The 21,210-nt window shown below is 33.8% G+C and overlaps 4 protein-coding genes across 5 annotated transcripts; 3 read left to right on the top strand and 1 right to left on the bottom strand.

Annotated features, from left to right (window-relative positions):
- Positions 1-5,231: 5,231 nt before the first annotated feature.
- On the top strand, positions 5,232-8,697 carry LOC108453980 (transcription factor ILR3). The gene is made up of 5 exons (XM_017752253.2): positions 5,232-5,657; positions 7,008-7,070; positions 7,616-7,693; positions 7,774-7,936; positions 8,090-8,697. The coding sequence occupies exons 1-5, from the start codon at positions 5,518-5,520 to the stop codon at positions 8,360-8,362; spliced, it is 717 nt and encodes a 238-aa protein (XP_017607742.1). The 5' UTR covers positions 5,232-5,517; the 3' UTR covers positions 8,363-8,697.
- Positions 8,698-8,886: 189 nt separating this feature from the next.
- LOC108457030 (uncharacterized) lies at positions 8,887-12,483 on the top strand. Of its 2 annotated transcripts, XM_017755832.2 has the most exons (4): positions 8,887-9,996; positions 10,188-11,291; positions 11,414-11,696; positions 11,947-12,483. In XM_017755832.2, exons 1-2 carry the CDS (start codon positions 8,915-8,917, stop codon positions 10,315-10,317), a joined length of 1,212 nt encoding a protein of 403 aa, XP_017611321.2. In that variant the 5' UTR covers positions 8,887-8,914; the 3' UTR covers positions 10,318-11,291; positions 11,414-11,696; positions 11,947-12,483. The 2 variants fall into 2 exon arrangements, with proteins under 2 accessions (XP_017611321.2, XP_052886379.1); XM_053030419.1 differs by having other exon boundaries at positions 8,889-11,291; positions 11,414-11,683.
- LOC108457029 (probable galacturonosyltransferase 12) lies at positions 10,823-13,982 on the bottom strand. The gene is made up of 6 exons (XM_017755831.2): positions 13,488-13,982; positions 12,740-12,795; positions 12,450-12,605; positions 11,774-12,364; positions 11,365-11,667; positions 10,823-11,285 (listed from the first exon to the last, which is right to left on the bottom strand). The coding sequence occupies exons 1-6, from the start codon at positions 13,699-13,701 to the stop codon at positions 11,001-11,003; spliced, it is 1,605 nt and encodes a 534-aa protein (XP_017611320.1). The 5' UTR covers positions 13,702-13,982; the 3' UTR covers positions 10,823-11,000.
- Positions 13,983-16,717: 2,735 nt separating this feature from the next.
- LOC128280743 (uncharacterized) lies at positions 16,718-18,691 on the top strand. The gene is made up of 5 exons (XM_053019081.1): positions 16,718-16,883; positions 17,152-17,214; positions 17,332-17,376; positions 18,212-18,330; positions 18,547-18,691. Exons 1-5 carry the CDS (start codon positions 16,845-16,847, stop codon positions 18,689-18,691), a joined length of 411 nt encoding a protein of 136 aa, XP_052875041.1. The 5' UTR covers positions 16,718-16,844.
- The last annotated feature ends 2,519 nt before the right edge of the window (positions 18,692-21,210 follow it).

Raw genomic sequence — 21,210 nt, 5'->3', positions numbered from 1 at the left:
TTTATATATATATGTGAAATTATTTTTAGAAGCCTCATTTTTTTAAATTATTAAAATCATTATTTTTAGTATATCTTCATATTATATTACTTATGTGTTTTATTATAGCCTATTATTTAAATGTTTTAATATAAGGGCATATGTATATTTTAAGTCTAACTTAGAATTTACATCATTAATCTCATGATTTCTTTCCGATAAACTTACATGTATATGTGACTTATAAGTTTATCTTGTGTATTGTGTCTTGTCATGCGTCTTTATTATTATTCTTTTATATTATATGTATATAGTTTTTGAATCATCATATAGTTGGTCGACTTATATTTTACACGTCCATTTATTCGTCATTATTGTGAAATAGCTTTATACCATGTTGCTTCTTTGATTTGTATTTTATTTTTGTGCCTCTAATAATTTTATTATGCCATGTATACTGCCATTGCATTTTATTCATTGTTTCATATGGCCTTGTTAATTATTATTCATACATGGTTGAAATTAGGTCATAATTTTTAGATTAATTATATTTAGTTGCTTGTTCTGCTAGTTGACTAATATTTTCATTCGTTAAGCATTGCATCTCGCATGTACATATTACTCCATTCATTGTTTTCCTTTCGATTTTTGAAATGTGGTTCTAAAACCCAATTTTTATGATTAATTTCATCTTATTTCAAATCGAATTAATATGTTTTAAGCTAGTTTTATAAGTATCCATTTAAAAATTCTTTAAAACGAAGGCAAAATCCGATATTTGACAATTCGCAGAATAGTGCCCTAACGTGTTGGGTTGCAATTTCGCGTTTGCTCAAAATAATCGAATGTCCCTTCAAGATTTCATTCATGCCTTTTAAAAATTCTTTAAAACGAAGGCGATGTGCGATATTTAGCAATTCGCGGAATCGTGCCCTAACGTGTTGGGTTGCAATTCCGTGTTCGCTTAAAATAATCGAATATCCCTTAAAAATTTCATTTATGTCTTCTAAAAATTATTTAAAAGAAAGGCAATATTCGGCGTTTGATAATTCGAGAACCATGCCCTATCGTACTGGGTCGTGATTCCTCGTTTGCTCGAAATGATCGAACATTCCTTTATATTCTCACTCATATTTTTTTTTTAAAAAAAATACTTAAAAAACGAAGACAATGTTCAATGTTTGGCAATTTGAGAATCGTGCCCTACCATGCTGGGTCGCGCTTTTTCATTGGTCCGCAGCAATTGAAGATCCCTTCGGAATTTCACTCACATTTTCTAAAATCTTTCAAAATGAAGACGATATTCAATGTTTGGCGATTTGAGAATCGAGCCCTATCGTGCTTGGTTACGCTTTTTCATTTGTCCAAAATAATCGAATATCTCCTCGAAATTTTACACATATTTTATAAGGTAAGACAATGGTCAATGTTTGAAAATTCGAGGAAACGTACCCTACTGTGCTGGGTTTCAATTTTTCGTTAGACTAAATAGTTGAGCATCCTTTTGTAATTCTCGAATTATAAACTTTCGGGCACCGAAACAAGAAGATTTTTGACAATCAACTCGGGTTATTCAAATGTTATTAAAAAGGATCCACATTTCAAAAATATTTTTAATTTTAGACATAAGGACAATATTTAATCGATTTGGTACCAATTTTGGGCGTAGTGAGGGTGCTAATCCTTCCTCATACGTAACTGACTCCCGAGCCCGTTTTCTCATATTGTCGTAGACCAGATTCGTTGTTTTAATAAACCAAAAATATTTTATTAAAATAACCAAATTCTTAGGTGACCCGATCACACCAAAACAAAAGGATTGGTGGCGACTCTATATTTTATTTTCAAAAAGTCGATTCCCCCGTATTTTCATTTCATTTAAAATTTTAAAATATTTGAAAAAGGGATGGTTTCGACACTTTCATTACGTCGTGAATATACTTCTATAGTCATTGACCTCGCCATCCGACGGTTTGTAGTAATTGCATCCTTGAAATCTTCTACAAACACGTGTCCCGCCTCCATTTGGTTAACTTGTTGTTGACCCATTCTTGGCATCAAGGTAGCCAACCTGTAGAATGTAGCTGAGAAGATAGATGGAATTGGAAGATGTCGTGTTTTTAACAACACAACATTGATCCCCTCCACCAAATTTGTTTTCATTTGACCATAACGAAAGCCCTCGTCAAAACTTTGAGCCCATTGCCATGGCTCCATAGTACCTAACCACTATCGGAAATATGTGTTTGTTTGACCCTCCATGTCGCTCTCAAGTTGAGTCATTCTTTGGCGAAAAACATGTGGCTCTAACTTGTGCGCTGCATATGTATTAAGAAAAGATAAGTTACAGCACTGCCCTAAAATATTAAAACTTATATTGAAAAGATAAGGTAATCCTTTACCCATTATCACAACTTGTCTCTTCCAGTCTACATTCTTATAATCTCGCTGGAAGTTAGCCGCGATGTGCCGGATGCAGTAAACGGATCTCCATGGTACATCGGAATGCCTAATGGCGGCAATTAATCATTTCCCTCTATCGGAGATGATGCAAATATTATCGTTGCTAATAACATACCTCCGTAAGTTGGTAAGGAAGAATTCCCACGATTCCATGTTCTCCTTATCGACGATGGAAAATGCTATCGGGAGCATGTTCCTGTTGCCGTCTTGAGCAATAGCAAGAAGTAGGATCTGTGTATATTTTCTATATAGTCAAGTCCCATCTACTTGCACAAACGGCTTGCAGTGGGGAAATGCGCGCACACATGGATCAAACGTCCAGAACATTTGATTAAAAATTCTTTTTCCCGATTGTAGTTGGTCATCCGACCCGTAATAAAGTCGTTTCTGCAACTCAATGACAGTCCCCGACACGTACTCCTTCATAGCGGCTATCCATCCCTGTAACTCATTGTACGATGTATCGAAATCTACGTACAATTGTTCCATTACCATTTGTTTAGCTATCCATGCCTTTTGGTATGATACTCGATACTGGAATCGTGCTTGTATTTTGGCAATCAGTACTGAAACTTTAACGGTAGGCATGTCTTTCACCATTGGTATGATGCACGTACAGATAGTTTTGGAATCAAGTTTTCGATGATCTTCTGTCATACGTGTTGAAGTACATGTGTGAAGCTCAACAAATTTTCGTATCTCCCACATCTGCGACTTCTGGATAAATGCAGCTCATATCCGCCAATTGCAGCCTTCCGCCGACCTCCAACATTCTCCAATAAATAATGTCGGTTTAGACGTTACAACTTTATAGTCTACTGATATATTCATGCTATACCGCTTAATGGCAAAAACGCATTCTTCCTTACTTTCGAATTTCTGGCCCACGAACAACTCCTCAGGATTAGAATATACAGCCATCCTGTGAGCAGATAGTATTTCAGGATACTCCGAAAACTCATCTGCGTGCGCTGCATCGGGATCTATCCGAGACATGTGTACCCAGGATTATTGTGTATCACAATACGAAGAATCTGGTTCCCGACTGAAGACGCGTTAACGTTTCCATCATCATTCACGCCTTCATCGTCAATATCATCCGGGACCTCGTCTACGTCGGGATCACTCTCACTATCAACTTCGTGATCAGAAGGATCACGACTATGGTACACATCATTACCAACCACATCAGTCTCGGATGCAACATTAAGATCAATGTCGATCCCGTGTATAGTTGATTGAATATCAACGTACGATATTGGAACCACTATACACGGCTCTTGAGCTCTATCTTCTTCACCTAATGAAGTGGGATCTTCAGTTGCCTCTATACCAGCTAACTCAGCAAATAACTGAATCGATGCATTTTGGTTGTTTCGAGTCCCACAATAAAGAGCGACCATTGTCTCCACGTCTTCATCGTCGAAACTGGAAACTGGAAATAACTTTTATGGGATTCGTCGAAACTGGAAACTTGTAGAAAAGTTTCGACATCCTTCTCCCACAACGTCTATAAATTTTTTCACTAATTTTTTCCTTCATATCATCAAATGAGATATTTTTATTAAATCTCATTGCTACTTATTTGCGACATTCAAATATACATCCCACGGTTGTTATCAAAATTTCTCTATCGAAAAAAACACATACGAAAAACTGATTCTCCATCCTAGATCTGTTAAAAAAATTTCAAAATTTTCAAAACTATTTCGAATAGCAAAAAAATACATAAAATTTTTAATGCAAAAATTTTCATTCATAAGTTAACAAAATTAATAACCTAACAAAATAGCTTTCAAATAATAAAATTACTAACAAAACTTTACATTTTATTTGCAATAAAATATACTAAAATACCTTATCCTCCTCCTTGTTTTCTTCTCCTTTCTTTTTTTTCTTCTCCCTATCTTCTTATTTCCGTTCAACTTGCTATGCTAAATATTGTGTATGTGTTCATTTGATTTTCGGGGTATATATAGGGGAAAAGGTAAGCACATATGGGCACCATTTGCGCCTCTGGGATAGGCACAACCATTTGCGTCTCTGAGATAGGCTCGATTAGTTGCGCCTCTCAGGTAGGCGCAACCTATATTTATATTTATACACGAGTCATACTGACCTGAAAATAAAAAAAATAATATTTTATTTAAAAAATAAAAAATAATATAAAATAATGAATCGCGCCTGTCAAATAGGTGCGAATAAAAAAAAATCTCATTTTCATATATAATCGGGCTGACAATCTATTTTGATAAATAATTTTTTTTAATTTATTTTAGTAAAAAAGACAAATAAAAGATATTATGTGGCATGAAAGTTAGATTCAAAATCTATTATACTAATCCTATTAGCTATTTCTCATCTCCGATAGTGAGTTCTCTGCTCAACAGTGCTTGCATCAGTAGGCATAGGAGGCACCATTTTGAGGCTTCTTTATTAATCAAATTAAACACAAACAAAACTTGTTATTTATGTTCATAAATAAATTTGTTTAAAGCTTATTTAATTGTTTATTATTTTATTAGTATATATTAATAAAATTATTATGATTTGTATGATTATAATTATTAATATTTATATTAAACTATTTTATATCTAAAAGATTATATATATTATTTATTTGTTATTATTCATAAACAGTTATGTTTATTTAATTTAAACGAATAAATATAAAACATATAATTTTAATAAATAAATAAATAAATTTATAAATAAACATTGATTTAAGTCTACATGAAAGAAAAGACAAATCTTAAATACAAGACATTGATATGATTGAACAATAAACACACTTATCAGAAAAATGATTGAGCAATAAACATGAAACACACGCTTCCATCAAAATTTGAGCTAAGTTGCCCCCAACTGAGCTTTTGAACCCTAAAATAGCCCAAATAAAATATTCCAATTGAACAGGCCTGTCTGCCTGCCACCTACCTCCATTCCCCAACATTTTCCACCATTCTTCCCCCCACGCCCATTTCTTCATTTTCTCTCTTAACAAACCCTTCTTCAAAGCCGGCATATCTAACCTAACACTTCAATCTTTCCGGCCAAGATCAAAGTCGGCGGAGAATGGTGTCCCCTGAAAACTCCAATTATTGGTCTCACTTCGATTATGCTACCTTGATCGACGATATCCCTGTCCCTGATGATCCTTATGCCGGTTTTGCTTGGTCTACGCAGCCAATCGACGCCCCTTCTAATGTTGTCAGGTATCCTCCTGGGAAATCTCTGCCTTTTCTCCCTATTTTTTCTTATTTTCGATTAGGGTTTTGAGATTTTTTTTATTTCATTGTTTGGCCTTGTGGGATTATTTTAACCTTATGGGGATTTGATTTTGTTTTCATATGATTGGGTTTCATGGAAATTTTCTTGAAGTATCGATTTTGCACCTGTTTTCCTGGAGAAGTTACGAGATTTTTGTGTGTGGGCAGTATATCTTTTTTAAGAGTAAATTATGTAAAATGTTTGGGTTTTTATCTTAGATTCGTGAACTTAGTTCTTTTAAGGGATTTTATTGTTAGATTGTTATTTAAAAAGGTTATTAGTTTATTTTATTTTTTCTGAAAATCTAGTGCTGAGGATTGATAAATTTCATCTATGCTTCATATTAGCCAACGGTTTAGATTCTCTGAACTAGACAAGGAGGCACTATGTTTCAAGTAGCTTGTTAAGTCTTGCATTTGCTCAAGACTGTGCTGTTTGTTTGTATGTTATAATACTTGAAATCGCATTTATTGAATGCTCCTATGTTGAGAGATGTGGTTTTGTGTCCATTTTTTATTCATGCTGTCATGCATCCTACATTCTATCAATTGCTTGGTTTGAAAGGATTTTGTGTTTTAAACTTTAAATACAATTTTTCATGTACTGGGTTTTGTGGTCAAACTTCTCTTTGAAACCAAAGCAACGTTATTATTGGAATTTGGAAGTAGAATTGGTTGAGTAACCATGTTTTGTAGCTGTTGAGGGCTGAGGATGCTGTAGGCTTGTTCCTTTGCAGCGTGTTACTGTGCAATAACAGTGTTGATGTGCACTTCATTAGGCTTATTCTTTTTACTGAATATGTGATTTTTTTCTGTGCTTCTCGAGTCTTTGAGATATTTATGGAATTAGAATTCTGATCCATTGGGAGGGTAGGAGTGTCTTGACTAACATTTTGGAATAGGTCAGTGGGAGCCTAATTGAGGTCTTTGGTCAATGGTCCTCACTCCCATGTGCTCCTGTGTTTCGTGCTTTGTCCACCACACCGAGAAACCTTGGTTCTGAAATGGCTTATGATGTAAGCAGATGTCGCCATTATTGTCTTTATGTGTTTTGGGATTTTAATTTTGGCACATTTATAACTTTCATTCCAGTTTTAGATCTACCAATTCTTTGTTTGTTTTCATTTAACCTTGGCTGAAATGTCATACTTCAATACTATTGGCAAGCTAGAGGGGGCACCCCGGGGGGTAAGGGGGGGGGTAGTGGTTCTTGTACCTTTTGACTTGGATATTTTGCTGCGTTTCTTTCTCCTATCTTGTAACTTTTCTTTATTGCCGGTTATGATATGTTCCTAGTGTGGAAATTGATGGCTCATTTGGAGATTCAGACGGTCTCAAGGAATCTGGTTCAAAGAAGAGGTAATGTTCTATTCTGTCTTTTCAAGCTCTTTATGATCTGGTAATAATTTTTTCTAAAAAGAATTAAAATATATGTCACCCCTTCCACTTCCTCACTTATTCCCTCATATCTGTGTTTTGAAAAACAATTTAATCAGTGGACACTTCTTTGGGGCTTAGAATATTTTTACTAAAGGAATAATATAAAAATATTCCAAACTTTTTAGGCCATGAGATATTGAGTAGACAAAAAGTAAAAATACATAGGGGCATTTATGTAACCAAAAAAAAGGGGCATTTACTTTTGAGGAGATAAAGCATTTTCATTTATCTTAGCTTTTAACCTGCTGCGATACAATATAGTTCGTCAAGTATGCAGCAGTTCATGTCCTTCAATGAAATTATTTAGATGTAGCATGAGCTTGAGAATCTTTTCAATATTCCTTCTGTTATATTATTGACATAATTGACTCTGAATCTACAATTGTTTCAGTTACAAAAGCAAACTGACCTGACACGAGTTTAATATCAGAGGAATCTCATCTCTTATTCCATTTCTGTTGCAGGGTTAGGTCCGAATCGTGCAGTGCATCTAGCTCCAAAGCATGTAGAGAGAAGTTGCGTAGAGATAGGCTAAATGACAAGTACTTGCATCTCCCTTCTTTTGCCTTTTCTTTGCTTTGCTTTTTTCCCCTTCCAAGCGTCAATGTTTGCGTAATAACAGGTTTATGGAGTTGGGTTCTATTTTGGAACCTGGAAGGCCTCCCAAAACTGATAAGTCTGCTATTTTGATTGATGCTGTCCGAATGGTGACCCAGTTACGAGGTGAAGCCCAGAAATTGAAGGATTCAAATACTAGTCTACAGGAAAGGATTAAAGAGTTGAAGGTGAGGCTGCTTTGAGTGTCTTTTCTGCATAAAAGAAAGTCGGAATCTTTAGCATGCAATTTTATATTTGGAAACTGCTGGTGTTGTGAAAATAATTAAAGAAGTATCAATTATATCCACTGCATCATATTAAACTGGACTTTCTCTTTTTAGGCTGAAAAGAATGAGCTTCGTGACGAAAAGCAAAGGCTGAAGGCAGAGAAAGAAAGGCTGGAGCAGCAACTCAAAGCAATGAATGCACAACCTAGCTTCATGCCACCCGCACCATCAGCAATCCCTGCTGCATTTGCTGCGGCTCCAGGTCAAGCTCCTGGGAACAAGTTGGTACCTCTCATTGGTTATCCTGGAGTTGCAATGTGGCAGTTCATGCCGCCTGCAGCAGTGGATACTTCACAGGACCATGTCCTCCGCCCTCCGGTTGCCTAAGTTGGCAACCAACAATGATTGGGGTTGCATTTTGATGCAAACAAGGGTATAAGTTAATGTTCTGGGGTGTCTAGATTTCACTGAAGTTTTTCTAACTGGCTTTGTTGGGTGACTGTCATTGTACTCCTACGATTTGGTGCTGGTAATCACATGTAAATTTCTAATAAGTTAATCTGGCAACCTTTGTTTCTCTTTGTGTTCTGGGTTAAGGATAGGTACTCATGTCTGCAAAACAATTTGTTTTGTGCTCAATTTTTATAATTGATTTTACTTTGCTTCTATTAAGAGCATATTAATATCTAATTTAATCACATTCAATTATTTTGTTTTACAAATATTAATTCTTATTTATTAATACCCATCTTTTAATAAAAGAGTTAAATAGGGAAATAAATAAACAAAAAATGTTAATATTTAATGCAAGTTTTATGTTAATAATTAAAAACTTAATTATTATTCAGGAAATAAATAAAAAGACCTAATTAATATTTTAATTAAAGATACCTTTTATTACTATTATTATTTTCAGTTTTGAAATCCCACTTCTTGATAATGTTTGATTTTCCTTCTTGTAAGGCTGCAAAATGCCCATCATACCTTATCTTTTTGCACATCTTTCAACTACCTCTGCTCAAAGTATCAAAATTCAGTACACCTACAGATATGGCATCCAATTTTCTCAAACTTCATCTTCAAACCTCTAAAACCCAGATACCATTCTCTCCCACGCACCCAAACTATCATTCCCATCTCTCTTTCATCAACCCAAATGCCTCCTACAACCACAAGTTCCCCACTCTAACACTACATGCATCACTTATTTCCCCTTCTACACCTCCCTCATCCAGAGAAGAAGCCATTCTCCAAGCCAAAACATGCCTTTCCACCTGCTTGGAGAAGCCTCTCAACAATCCCAAGCTAGTAGGCAAGCTCAAGAAGCTAAAACAACCCAGGTTTCAAGTTGAAATTCCACTCATTGATGACTCTCCATCATCTCTAGCTCAACTAGCTCTAGACATCTTTAAAGATATGTCACTCAAAAGGAAAGGTTCTTTAGTTGAGATTTTAGTTCTTTGGCCTGATGTTCGTTTAAAAGAAGCTGGAATTCAAACTTTTGAATCATCCTCCTCGTTTAGCCATATTGAACATATTGACTTACCTTCAGTTAGCAAAAATAATAGAATTTTGAGTCCTTCAGATGTAGCTGTCTTTTTGGCCCCTGAGCCATCGCAGCTTGCTCTTATCAAAGCAATAGCTGACAGCTTGTATCCAAAGCCATTGGTGATTTTCAATCCTAAATGGGGTTCTGACGAAGACAATGGCTTTGGTGATTTGAAAGGATTTGTAGGATCTTTTGAAGTGATTTATTCATTTATGGGCTTAGAAGTCAGGGGTGTTTTGAGTAAAAGGAAAGGAATGGTTTTCAAGTGTGTGAGAGATGGGGTTTTGAGTGGAGAGCAATGGTCGGTCCTCGTTGAAGAAGATGGTGAATTGAAGGTAGTTTCAAGGTTCAAATCAAGACCAGGCATTGAGGAAGTTGAGAATGTGTTGTATAATTTGATGGCTATTAATTCTCCCATTACAAAATCTGCCAAGTTCTTGAGGGATTTGGTCTCTAATGTTACAGGAAAAAAGTAAGTTTAGTTGAAAATTTTCCAAGTTTTACAGGGCTTATCTATTGAGCTTTCTCATGCATGAGTAGCTTGCTGTCTACTTACTACTACTAGTTTTATTGAATTTGTGCTTCTCTGATTTTGATTTTCTCGTATACTTTTTCTACATTCATTGAGATTAATAATTTCTTTTGTGTGTATTTTGGTATAAGAATTTTCCTATCCCTTCAACTCCCTGGATATGGAGGTTTGCTGTCAGAAATGGACATAGGGAAAAGAAATATGAAAAGAATGGTGTCATTGGCAAAGTGGACAATGAGAATATTTTTTCAATTTGATTAACAAAATTATTTCAGTTTTTTGGTGAATAAAAAAGGATTTGGAATATTGACAATAAAGTCGTTGCTAAATAGCAATTAAAAATTGCAGATCTCCAATGCTGACATACATATATATAGTGAAATGGACATATCAAGCAGGTAAACTTGCCTTGTAGCTCAAAAAGGCAGCAACCTGTTATACTAGTTGGTGTTTGATGGTTGAATCCTTCAACTTGATGTTATAGCTCACCACCCGCTTATGAATATCCAAAATTCAGCTTTGCTTATTCAATTGATAATTAATAATTCAGTATTGACTTACATTACAGGTTTTGTAGTTCCCCTGTAAAATCACAAACCTCAGCCTTTCTTATTATGATTTTTCTTTTATTAATAAATATCATAGTTTTCATTATCTAATTTCATGTTTAGTTGGTTAATACCAGGTATATTTGCAAGCTTTAATCTTTTATCTCAATACAGTATGAAATTATAGAAAAAGAGAGATCATCATAAGGGAAGAACAGTTTGAGAAAAAAATATAAAAAGAGCAGAAGCCTGTTGGTGTTATGATTTTCAGAATCTGTATTGTAAGGCCTTGAATTTGCAAAGAACTCTCTCCCCCTTATCTTCTTTCTCATATACAAACATGTATATTTTTATCATCATTATCGTAACTCACTATATACTCTCAAAATGTCTTTGTTAAGAAGCTCTAATATGACATCCCTTTATGAACTTATCCGAGAAATCGATGTACTTAGCCCACAATGGTCGGAGTTGAGGGAAGGCTATGTCGAGCCAAGGCTTTGCTCTGCCATTGAAATGGATGACCCCAGCTGTTTCAGCATCAGCTAATGTTGTATTATCTTGGTACCCCAATCCCAACATGTGCCAAAATGGATCAATCACATGAACATGCCCATAGAATGCTATTAAACCAGGGGGTAATGTTCCTAGTTGCCACAAACTGAGGTCTGATTTGAAATTCTGCAGGTACCATTGAAATTATTCCCCACATTTATCTGATATATACTAAAATCAAAGTGTATATATGTATGTATATTACCTCTTCAAGCCAGTGATAGTATGTGAGGCTAATATTTGTCTTCCTCCAGGCCTCGAGATCGAAAATGTTCATGCCATATGCCCATGCACATTCGTTAGGGTCAAAATTCTTTGCAATTAAAGGATGGGAGAAGTTGAGATAGCTTTTGAACCGCTTCGACATGACGAACGAGTCTTCACCCCTACATGTCTCCACTGCTCCATTAACTTTTCCATTCATATCGATGTCCCACAGAGGTGAAAGATCGGTTTGAATCACGATGTCATCGTCTAGGAAGACTACCTTGTTAAGGCTCGGAAACAACTGCAAAGAAAACGGAGCTGAGTAAACTAGTAAAGGCCATTTACTACTTGTCACTATATCTTCCTTTTCCATCTACTTAAACTAACAAAAGTAGTTCATTTATTACCTCTGGTAAATGTATCCGAATGTGATTCATCAAGGAGTTGTACTTAGGACTGAGTGCTTGTAGTTTCGCGGCGATAACTTGAGGCTTCTCAGTGTTATTCGCTACGATTGCAGATGATCCCCCTCTGAACTGTGACCTTACTCTTTGATCTTTTTCCATTGCTTCCAAAACAGGAACCTTCCCTTTTGAAAGCCAATCGAATTGATGCAAAGCCTTGACCTCAATTATAGCAGGGTCTAAAGGATGCAATGAGAACCAGGCCTGCATAGGGGAGTAAGTTTTCCTATCTGTTATAATGTGGAGCACGAATTTTTCGGGGCGTAACGCGTTTTTAACAAGGGATGTAGCGACGACCGAGGCTGCAAGCACATTATCTGAGGCAAGGACAAAGTGGAAGTAAGAGTTATCAACAAGGGCCGGGACGAGTTCGGCTGAAGGGAGTTGGAGGCGAGCGGCTGCATTGTTGGAGTGTTCATTGGCTAGCTTTAGCGCTAAGCAATGAAGCTGTTTCGGTATGCTGCTCGATGCTACATGGCGATACAAATATTCTTGAATTTTGGCTGTTCTGGTTCTTTGTTCAAGTAGAACTATCTGAAAAACAAATGCCAAATTGTTCATTAGCTCCAATGATATCTTCATTAATTAACTACAATATATGTATTCAAGTGAATAATACCATTTCTCTAAGCCTTAGAGCAAAGGCTTTTGCATCTGATCTGCTTTGTTTCATTTCAGACATAAACTCTTGTAATGTCTGAGGAACATCAGTTTTTCCTAGTACTTCATCTTTGCTTACTGGTTCTTCTAGGATTCGGTATATCACCTCTGGGACCTATTGCAATAAACCTCAACCGTATTACTTAAGCAAAGAACAACAATAATGAAAACAATTATTCGAAAAGAAAAGCAAATATTTTAATGAAAATAAGTTGTTAATTAGTAACTAGAATGAGAGTAGGAATTTACAATTGATTCTATCCTTCTTCCCAAGATCCTTGGTCCTATTCTTTTTCCCAAGCAACCTGCCATAAATAAATAAAAAATCAGTAATTAATTAAAAAAAAAACCAAATATCTTGTCATTATTATTGCGTTACTATACTTGTATGAAGTATTTATGTATTTGTTTTTTCCTTGCTAAGGATTAGGTTGTGAAAACAAAAACTGTTAATTAACCGACCATCTACAGGCAGAAATAATATCTAAAGTACTTTCACATGCTTAATGGTGATCTATAGGAAGTGAGCATAGGCATGCATACATACATTGATATATTTATATTTATATATATATATCATACACAAAGATATCCTAAATAAATATGATGGCAAATCAAGGGCACTTTTTTAAATGCAGCTATATCACTTTGTATATTGTCAACTAAGATTCTCCATCTACATCTCTCAATTTTTTTTTTCTCTCTCTCTCTGTGGCTATGGATAATCATAGAAATCACAATGCCGGCTTCGGCATTTTCAAAGCACATCAGATAACAAATTTTATGTTAAAAAACTCATACATAGGAGTTGCTTTAAAAGAATATCGTTTTCAAGTTTAGTGATTTATTGTACACACATATATATATATTTAAGTATAAAATTCATGTTACTAGTAACATTATCCTATATGAAATTTTTTCCAGGATTTTTTGTTTATTTATCTGATATCTGCAACATTGGAACTTGAATTTTAATAGAAGACAAGGGAAAGCTTACCAATGGTGGAACACTTGGGATGGTCTCCATCAATGCTATCAATAGTTGACAAAACAAAGATAAAGCGGAGAAGGAATGTGAAGAAGAGAAGTGAGTAGAAAAGCATCCGATAAGAAACCTTTCTGGAACCAACCTTCACTTTGATGAATTCTCTAACACCTTTCCCTGGAAGTACTGTTACATGTCTCAAACTTGGCGAGATATGAAGCTGCATGGTTTAATATATTGTGTTAATAAAAAAAACCAAAGAACCAAAACACCAAACAAAAATAAGCCTGTGGGATGATCCTCTAACAGTTGATTAGGGAAATGGTATGGAGACGGAGGTGAAGGAGGAGGAGGGATGAATAGAGGCAAGTAAGGAAATGGTGTAAAAAAAGGAAGGATTTGAAAGGGGAGTGTTTTAAATTGTAGCTGTCAGTTACCTAACCTTGCTTAACATAGAGGCTAAATATATAATATACACAAAGCCATGGGAGTAGTAAGTTTAAGAAGAAGGGGGGGGGGGGGGTTGTTAAAAGAGAAAAAGACATGGGACTTTGTTCTTGTTGAAGTTTGGAGGTTTGGCTTGGTTTTCAAGTAGGGGAGTTGAGAGATCATCAAAAATAGAAAATTCAAAGAAAATAAATTAAAAGAAAAAAATTTATTTTGTTTGGTGTTACTTAGCTTTGCCTGCACATGAAGGTTTACGTTATTACTGGTTTACATCCATGGTCAAATTCTATTATTAGTCCCTGTATTATTAGTAAGATATGAATTTAGTTCTTGTATTATAATTTGGTCATTTTAATTCTTATACTTTTCGAATTTTAAAATTTTAGTAATAACACGGTTAAATTCGTTATGCCAAATTATCTTATTAGTCCCCTACTAAGTGTAAGTTATGGATTTCGTATGTATTCTCCAATTTGATCATCTTTAATTTTTACACTTTTTGAATTTTGAAATTTCATTCATTTCTCAAACGGTGGTCATTGAATTAATTAACTAAAATAATGTGACTTTTTTAAGTATTTTGAGGAATTAGCAGCTTCACATGGCATTACATATGTGATCATATGTTTTCGATATAAAATTCTAAAAATAACATATTTTAACTTAACGACTATTTGGGTTAATATCAAATTTTCAAATTTTAAAAAGTGTAATAACTAAAATAATCAAACTAAAATATAAAAACGAAATTCACAATGGATTAATAATAAAATTCGACCTAAATAAATCAATTTATTAAAAAAATCAAAATACATTAGATTACTCTATTTTAGGTGAATAATGTGCAGGGCATGGCACCATTGCTCTTTGTACGCCAATCGGGAAATAGAGTTGCTCATTATCAGGCTAATATAGATTTAAAAGAGATAATTTATTAATGTTTGATATGATTGTTAATATTCAATAAAGAGTTACGATATTTTGATAAAAATTTTAGATTAATTCTGTATTTTAAAAGTTAAAAGTTAAAAATTAAAATTATTTTATTTTCTGATTTAGTTTGTATTTTTAGTCAAAATTTTTCAATAACATATTTATTTTGTCAAAATAATTTAATCAAAATGTCAAAAAAAAAAAACCTTGACGGAAAATACTGTTAATGTTAATAATTAAATTAAAATTTTTAATTGAATTGATTTTAAAATTTAAGATGTAAGGATTAAATTTTAAATTTGACCAACGTACAAGGATTGACAACATATTTAAGCTTTTTTTTTTTTTGACAGTACAGAATTTCTGAAAGGAAAATGACATTCTCTGACACCTGGGGGTATGAATCAAAGGGAGTTTGGTTGTTGGAATGAAAACTCAGCAACATCTACTTCATTTTTTTTTTTGTATTATATATATTAAAACATTCATTGGCCAAAATCTTGACTGAGTTTTAGTTTAGTCACGATTTCAATGTTTTAATATTTTGGTATTTGATTTTTTAGGAGATAAAAATAGTAAGATTTTTTTAATTAATTGGCTTCAAGGTGTGTATATCAAATAAATTATTAATTATGGAAATGTGAGAATTAAGTGAAGTTACCTTTAGAATTTTAATAAGTAGATGCTTAAATTCATTTTTAAAAAAATTAATTGGGTTGAAAATTTTAAGATTATGTATAATTACTATGGTATTAACTTTATTAAATGAGGTGATGATAGGAAAATGTATTATTTCCTTGCAAGGAAACTATGTTTAGCTACAGATTATTATTATACATGAAAACTATAACATCACCTAATATCATAAGAAAAAGCTATAAATTTACATTCCAACACCACTTATTTACCTCATAAAACAATCATAAGAAATCATCACACTTTCAACTATTATTAAACTTTTAGAGTTTGATTTTTATCCATCTAATTTTATCACTAGCTATAAATTTACATCAGCTGGTCAAACACCAACTATTTGCCTTGTAAAACAATCATAAAAAATCATCACACTTTCAACTATTATTAAACTTATCTCCCTCCAACGTGGAGGCAGAATTTGATTTTGATGCATCTAATTTTATCACTAGCTATAAATTTACATCAACTGTCAAACACCACTTATTTACCTTGTAAAACAATCATAAGAAATCATCACACTTTCAACTATTATTAAACTTATCTCCCTCCAATGTGGAGGCAGAATTTGATTTTGATACACTAGCTATAAATTTACATCAGCTGGTCAAACACCACCTATTTACCTCGTAAAAAATCATAAGACCACCTATTTACCTCGTAAAACAATCATAAGAAATCATCACACTTTCAACTGTTATTAAACTTATCTCCCTCCAATGTGGAGGCAGAATTTGATTTTGATGCATCTAATTTTATCACTAGCTATAAATTTACATCAGCTAGTGAAACACCACCTATTTACCTCGTAAAACAATCATAAGAAATCATCACACTTTCAACTATTATTAAACTTATCTCTCTCCAATACGAGGCAAAATTTGATTTTGATGCATCTAATTTTATCACTCCAAAAAGGAAGGAAAGAAAGATAATTATTTAATTATAAAATGAATTTAGAGTTAAAATTAAATGATTATTATAAATTATATCAAATGTAACGCCCTAAAATGTAACGCCCCGAAAATTTATTGTGAGAATCTACAGTAATTAGATTTCTATATCTTTGGTTTTGTGCTCTGCTTTTGTGTCTAAGGTCTAAAGTTTGAGTTGCGTCGTTAAAAGGTTTTGTTATTTTAAAATCAACCCTTAGTCATGCTTTACCCGGTTAAGTCCAATTCAGTGTGAAATTGTGCTAAGAATGAGCCTGCTCGTTCATTGGTTAAGTATCTATCTATATCTTGTTAAGTCCTGTGTTCTAGTCCTGAAGGAGACAATGAGGAATCTTTTTGACAAATGCTAGAAATCTGCTTGGAAGTTAAGAATTTAATTAACGTTAGTTTTCTTTTATTTTTATTTCTTCTTCGTCGCTTTCATCTTCTTCTCCGTTCTCTTTCGTTTTAGTTTATTTTATTTTGCTAATCGGAACCGTGGGGGATACGGGATTAACGAAAATTTTGTTGTTAGTCACTGGTCAGAAGGCTATCGGGTAAGTAACTGTCAACGTGAATGTTCCCACAATTTACTTTTATTTTCGTAACTTGCATTAAATTATTTGTGAGTTTCGAGAATCTCTGATAAACGATCATTTGTTTCCTAATAGGCGAGAATATTAGCAATAAGGAGTAGCAACTCGACAACTTCTGTGATTGTTGCTGAAGTTTCGGTGAGTTTGGGTCTGTCGAAGGTTTTGTGTCAAAACTTTCAACATAAGCATTTAGTACGTAGTCGGGAAATTCTGCTAATTAAATGGTTAAATTGTGTTACTGAATGATTGTTTTAGGCTTCGAGGATCTTTTACGCTGTTGTTACTTCGAAATCTCTTCAGGTGCGTATCGAAAACTTTAGTTTTTTTTCAAGTTTCGATCGCCGAAAATGGTAGCTATCGACACTACACGGCCAGGCACACGAGCGTGTGGCTGACCGTGTGGTTAGCCATGTAACTCACTGTTTATCACTTTACGGCCATACGAGCAGGGACACGGGCGTGTGTTTAGGTCGTGTGTGGCCATATTAGTGTAGGGTTCATACGAGCAACGAATACAAGTGTGTGTTCGGGCCGTATAACTCACTGTTTATGGTATAATACCACACGACCAGGGACACGGGCGTGTGCCTTGGCCGTGTAACTCACTATTTATGGTATAAAACCATACGGTCAGGGACACGGGCGTGTACTCGGGCCGTGTACCTGGGCCGTGTGATTCATACGGGCAGGGACACGGCGTGTGTCTAAGCTGGTTAACTAACTGTTTATGCTTCAAAACCACACGGGCAAGGCACATGGGCGTGTGACCAGCTATATGGCATGTTATTAGGGCTCAAAACCTATTTTTGAGGCTATGAATATTGTTTAACACTGATACTGACTTCTTCATTGTATGAATGGTTGAATTTAATTGTATGAAAGCTATCTAATATTCTGAGACTGATGTGTGAATAACATAATTGCATATATACTATGACACTTATTCTGAGGTTGAACTACCTTTTCTGTTTGTGAAATAAAATAGAATGACTGAATACTCGATATGGATATTTTTGCTCTGCATTTGCATGGGTTGAGATATAGCGAAGAAAGAAGTAATTTGTTCTGAAATAGTCGCTAAGCCACAATAGGTATAAATCTGACTCTAGCACTTTGTTGCATTCTGATCTAGCAGCTAAACTGCGTCTCCGTAAAAGTGTCAAATGGACACTTTAAGGTGTGCAGGGTTGGTTGGGCATTGAATGTCCTTAACGGTGTGTTGGGATGGCTGAAGACGGTGTGTAGCAGTTGGGGGTAGGAATATTGCATCTGAATTTGATCTATACTATATTTGGAACTGAATTTACTATATATATGTGTGTAACTAATCTGCTCTGAATCTGAACTAAAAATTTTGTCTGTATCGAAGCGAATATTTGAATTTGGAATTTTTTATAAATGAGCATTAATTGAACAAACTTCTTTTACGCACTGAGTTCACAACTCATTTTGTTATTGATTGGATTTCAGGTGGTTCTCAATCTTGAATGGGTCGGTGCCGCGGGAGCTGGGTCAAGCTTTTACCTTTCTTTTAAGTGTTATGTTAGGACTTTCGGTAATTTATGATAGTAGAACTTTGGAAGATTATGCACTAGCTAATCTTTATGAGGAATGAAGCATGATTTAGTATTATTGTGTTACTTGTGTGATATGTAAGTATCGTTGATGTAACTCGCTAAACTTGGACTGGACTTCTAGGCCGGGTTTAGGGTGTTATATAAAATATCATATCAAACTAATTGTATTTAATTAAAAATATTACATCACATGAAAACTGTATATAAATTATTTACAATGTAAAATTTTATTAAAATCAATAACAATTACAGTAGATAAAAAAAACAATAACACAAGATGAATATATGATTTTTTATTTAAATCAACTCGCTATTAAAAATTATATAAAATACACAATAACAACACACAAATCATTCTCTAATTTGAATCACTATGTAAAACAAAATATAAAATAGTTACACTTATGTTAAGATAAATATATCCTCCTCCTTTCCTTCCTTTTATCATTAACCTTTCTTATGAATAAAGAGTCATAAAATGCATGAAAAAATAAATTATTAGCATGTAATTTTGAATTTATGGACATCATATGAAAAATAACTTGAATGCATGAACATGATAAAATTGACACTATTACAATAACTTTTAATTTTAAATCCTATAACTTCATGTGTGTTTCTTAATAGTCATAACCATAGTCAATGTTATATTATTTTATGAAAATTTTCACACATAATAAGTTTTTTTGGATAGATTTTAATATTTTTAATATTATTTTCATGTAATTTTATATTTTGACATTGGGAAATTGTCACGTCCAAATTAGATCATAATAGAATTAATTACTAAATATTTTACTTATCTTTTTCATTTTTAAATTTATTATAACTTAGTAATTTAAATCTAATAACACCAACATTTATCTAGTTATAATAATTATAAACATGTAATAATTACATTATACAAATGTAAAATAGGATACAATTTAATACATTAACAACATATACATATTACAATATATAACATAAACTATTAACATGAAAAAAAAATTATATAAATATTTAGATAGAGAATAATTTTCTATTGGTATTTTTGTGATGGAATGAGGGAAGCAGGATAAGAAAAGACCTTGGATGGTTGGGACTAGAGGTGATCATGGGCCAGGCCGGGCCGGGCCCAGATAAAATTTTAGGCCCGTCTATTAGGCCCGAGCCTGTCCTGACCCAAAATATAGGCCTAAAAATTTGTCCAAGCTAGGCCCGAAATAAAATTACTAAGCCCGAGCCCGGCCCGGCTCGACCCATATTAAATTTTTTTGTTTATTTCATTAAATAAAAAATTTTAAAAATATAATAAATCAAATATATTTAAAAACATAAAAATAAATATTAAGACAAATAAAAATAATACTAAAAAAATTCTTAAAACAATACACAAATCGACAATATAATAAAAAAAAGGTTATATTAAAAATTTAAAATGATTAAAAATAAAATAAAATAATATATTAATATATAATTCGGGCCAGGTCGGGCCCGGGCCAAAAAACTCTTACTCGAGGCCCGGCCTGTTTTCTAAACTGGCCTCTTTTTTTGTCCAAACCTATTTTTCGGGCCTATATTTTTACCCAAACCCTCTTATTTTTCGGGCGGACCTTCAAGCCGGGCCGGGCCGCCCAGCCCATGATCAGCTCTAGTTGGGACAGCTTGGAAAACTTTATCAAGAAAGAAAATGAAGGGGGAAAATGTTGTAGGGAGGAAACTCTAATTCTTGCTTTTATTTGTTTGTATCGAGAATACATGATTTTATACACCGAGTAAAAACAATAATTGTTGGTAACTAATTACCAATAACAATTGTAAAGTAACTTATTAAGACTAATTGCACTCAACTAATAAATTAATTATCAACAGACCTTTAGTAGCTATTTAGCTAGCATAGCTAACTCTATCATCTCCTTTTGCACTGGCGGAGTGTAGTAGAAACCCAATAGGGTCATGGCTCCCTCTAAAATGGTAAAATTTTAAATTAGTCTTTTTTATAATTTATAAAATATTAAATTAGTAATAGTAAAATTGCACACTCAAATGATAAAAAATAAATTAACCCTTTAAAAATTATAAAATATATGCTATTAAAATGATGAAATTGTATTTTTACTATCGTAAAAATATGCAATTTAATTTTGGTCCCTCCAAAAAAAATTCTGGCTCCACCACTATCCTTTTGGTCCTTAAGATACTACTCATCTTCCTTAAGCTAAATCGATGACAGAATACACCCTAAGCTTCTTCCTAAAATAAGATGTAACACCCCTCACCCGTATTCAACGCCAGAATAGGGTTACGAAGCATTACCGAACTTATAACACTTTTAAACATATATTTCATATACAATTTATCAATTCAAATACAACAAAACCATAACCAATCATAGTGTTCTTTAAACGAGCCAATGAGGCCTTAAACATGCATTGAGAGTGGTTCGGGACTAAACCGAATACTTCAGAAATTTTTCAACACTTAGTAAAAATTTTCCTAAAACAGGGGACACACGCCCGTGTGTCTTACAAGGCCATTAGACACACCCGTGTCACAGGCCGTGTGAACATTCGAA

The sequence above is a fragment of the Gossypium arboreum genome, chromosome 1 (assembly GCF_025698485.1).
Source record: "Gossypium arboreum isolate Shixiya-1 chromosome 1, ASM2569848v2, whole genome shotgun sequence".
NCBI classification, from domain to species: Eukaryota; Viridiplantae; Streptophyta; class Magnoliopsida; order Malvales; family Malvaceae; genus Gossypium; species Gossypium arboreum.
The sequence above is the reverse complement of the archived record's forward strand: the minus strand, read 5'-3'. Positions and strand labels throughout refer to the sequence as shown.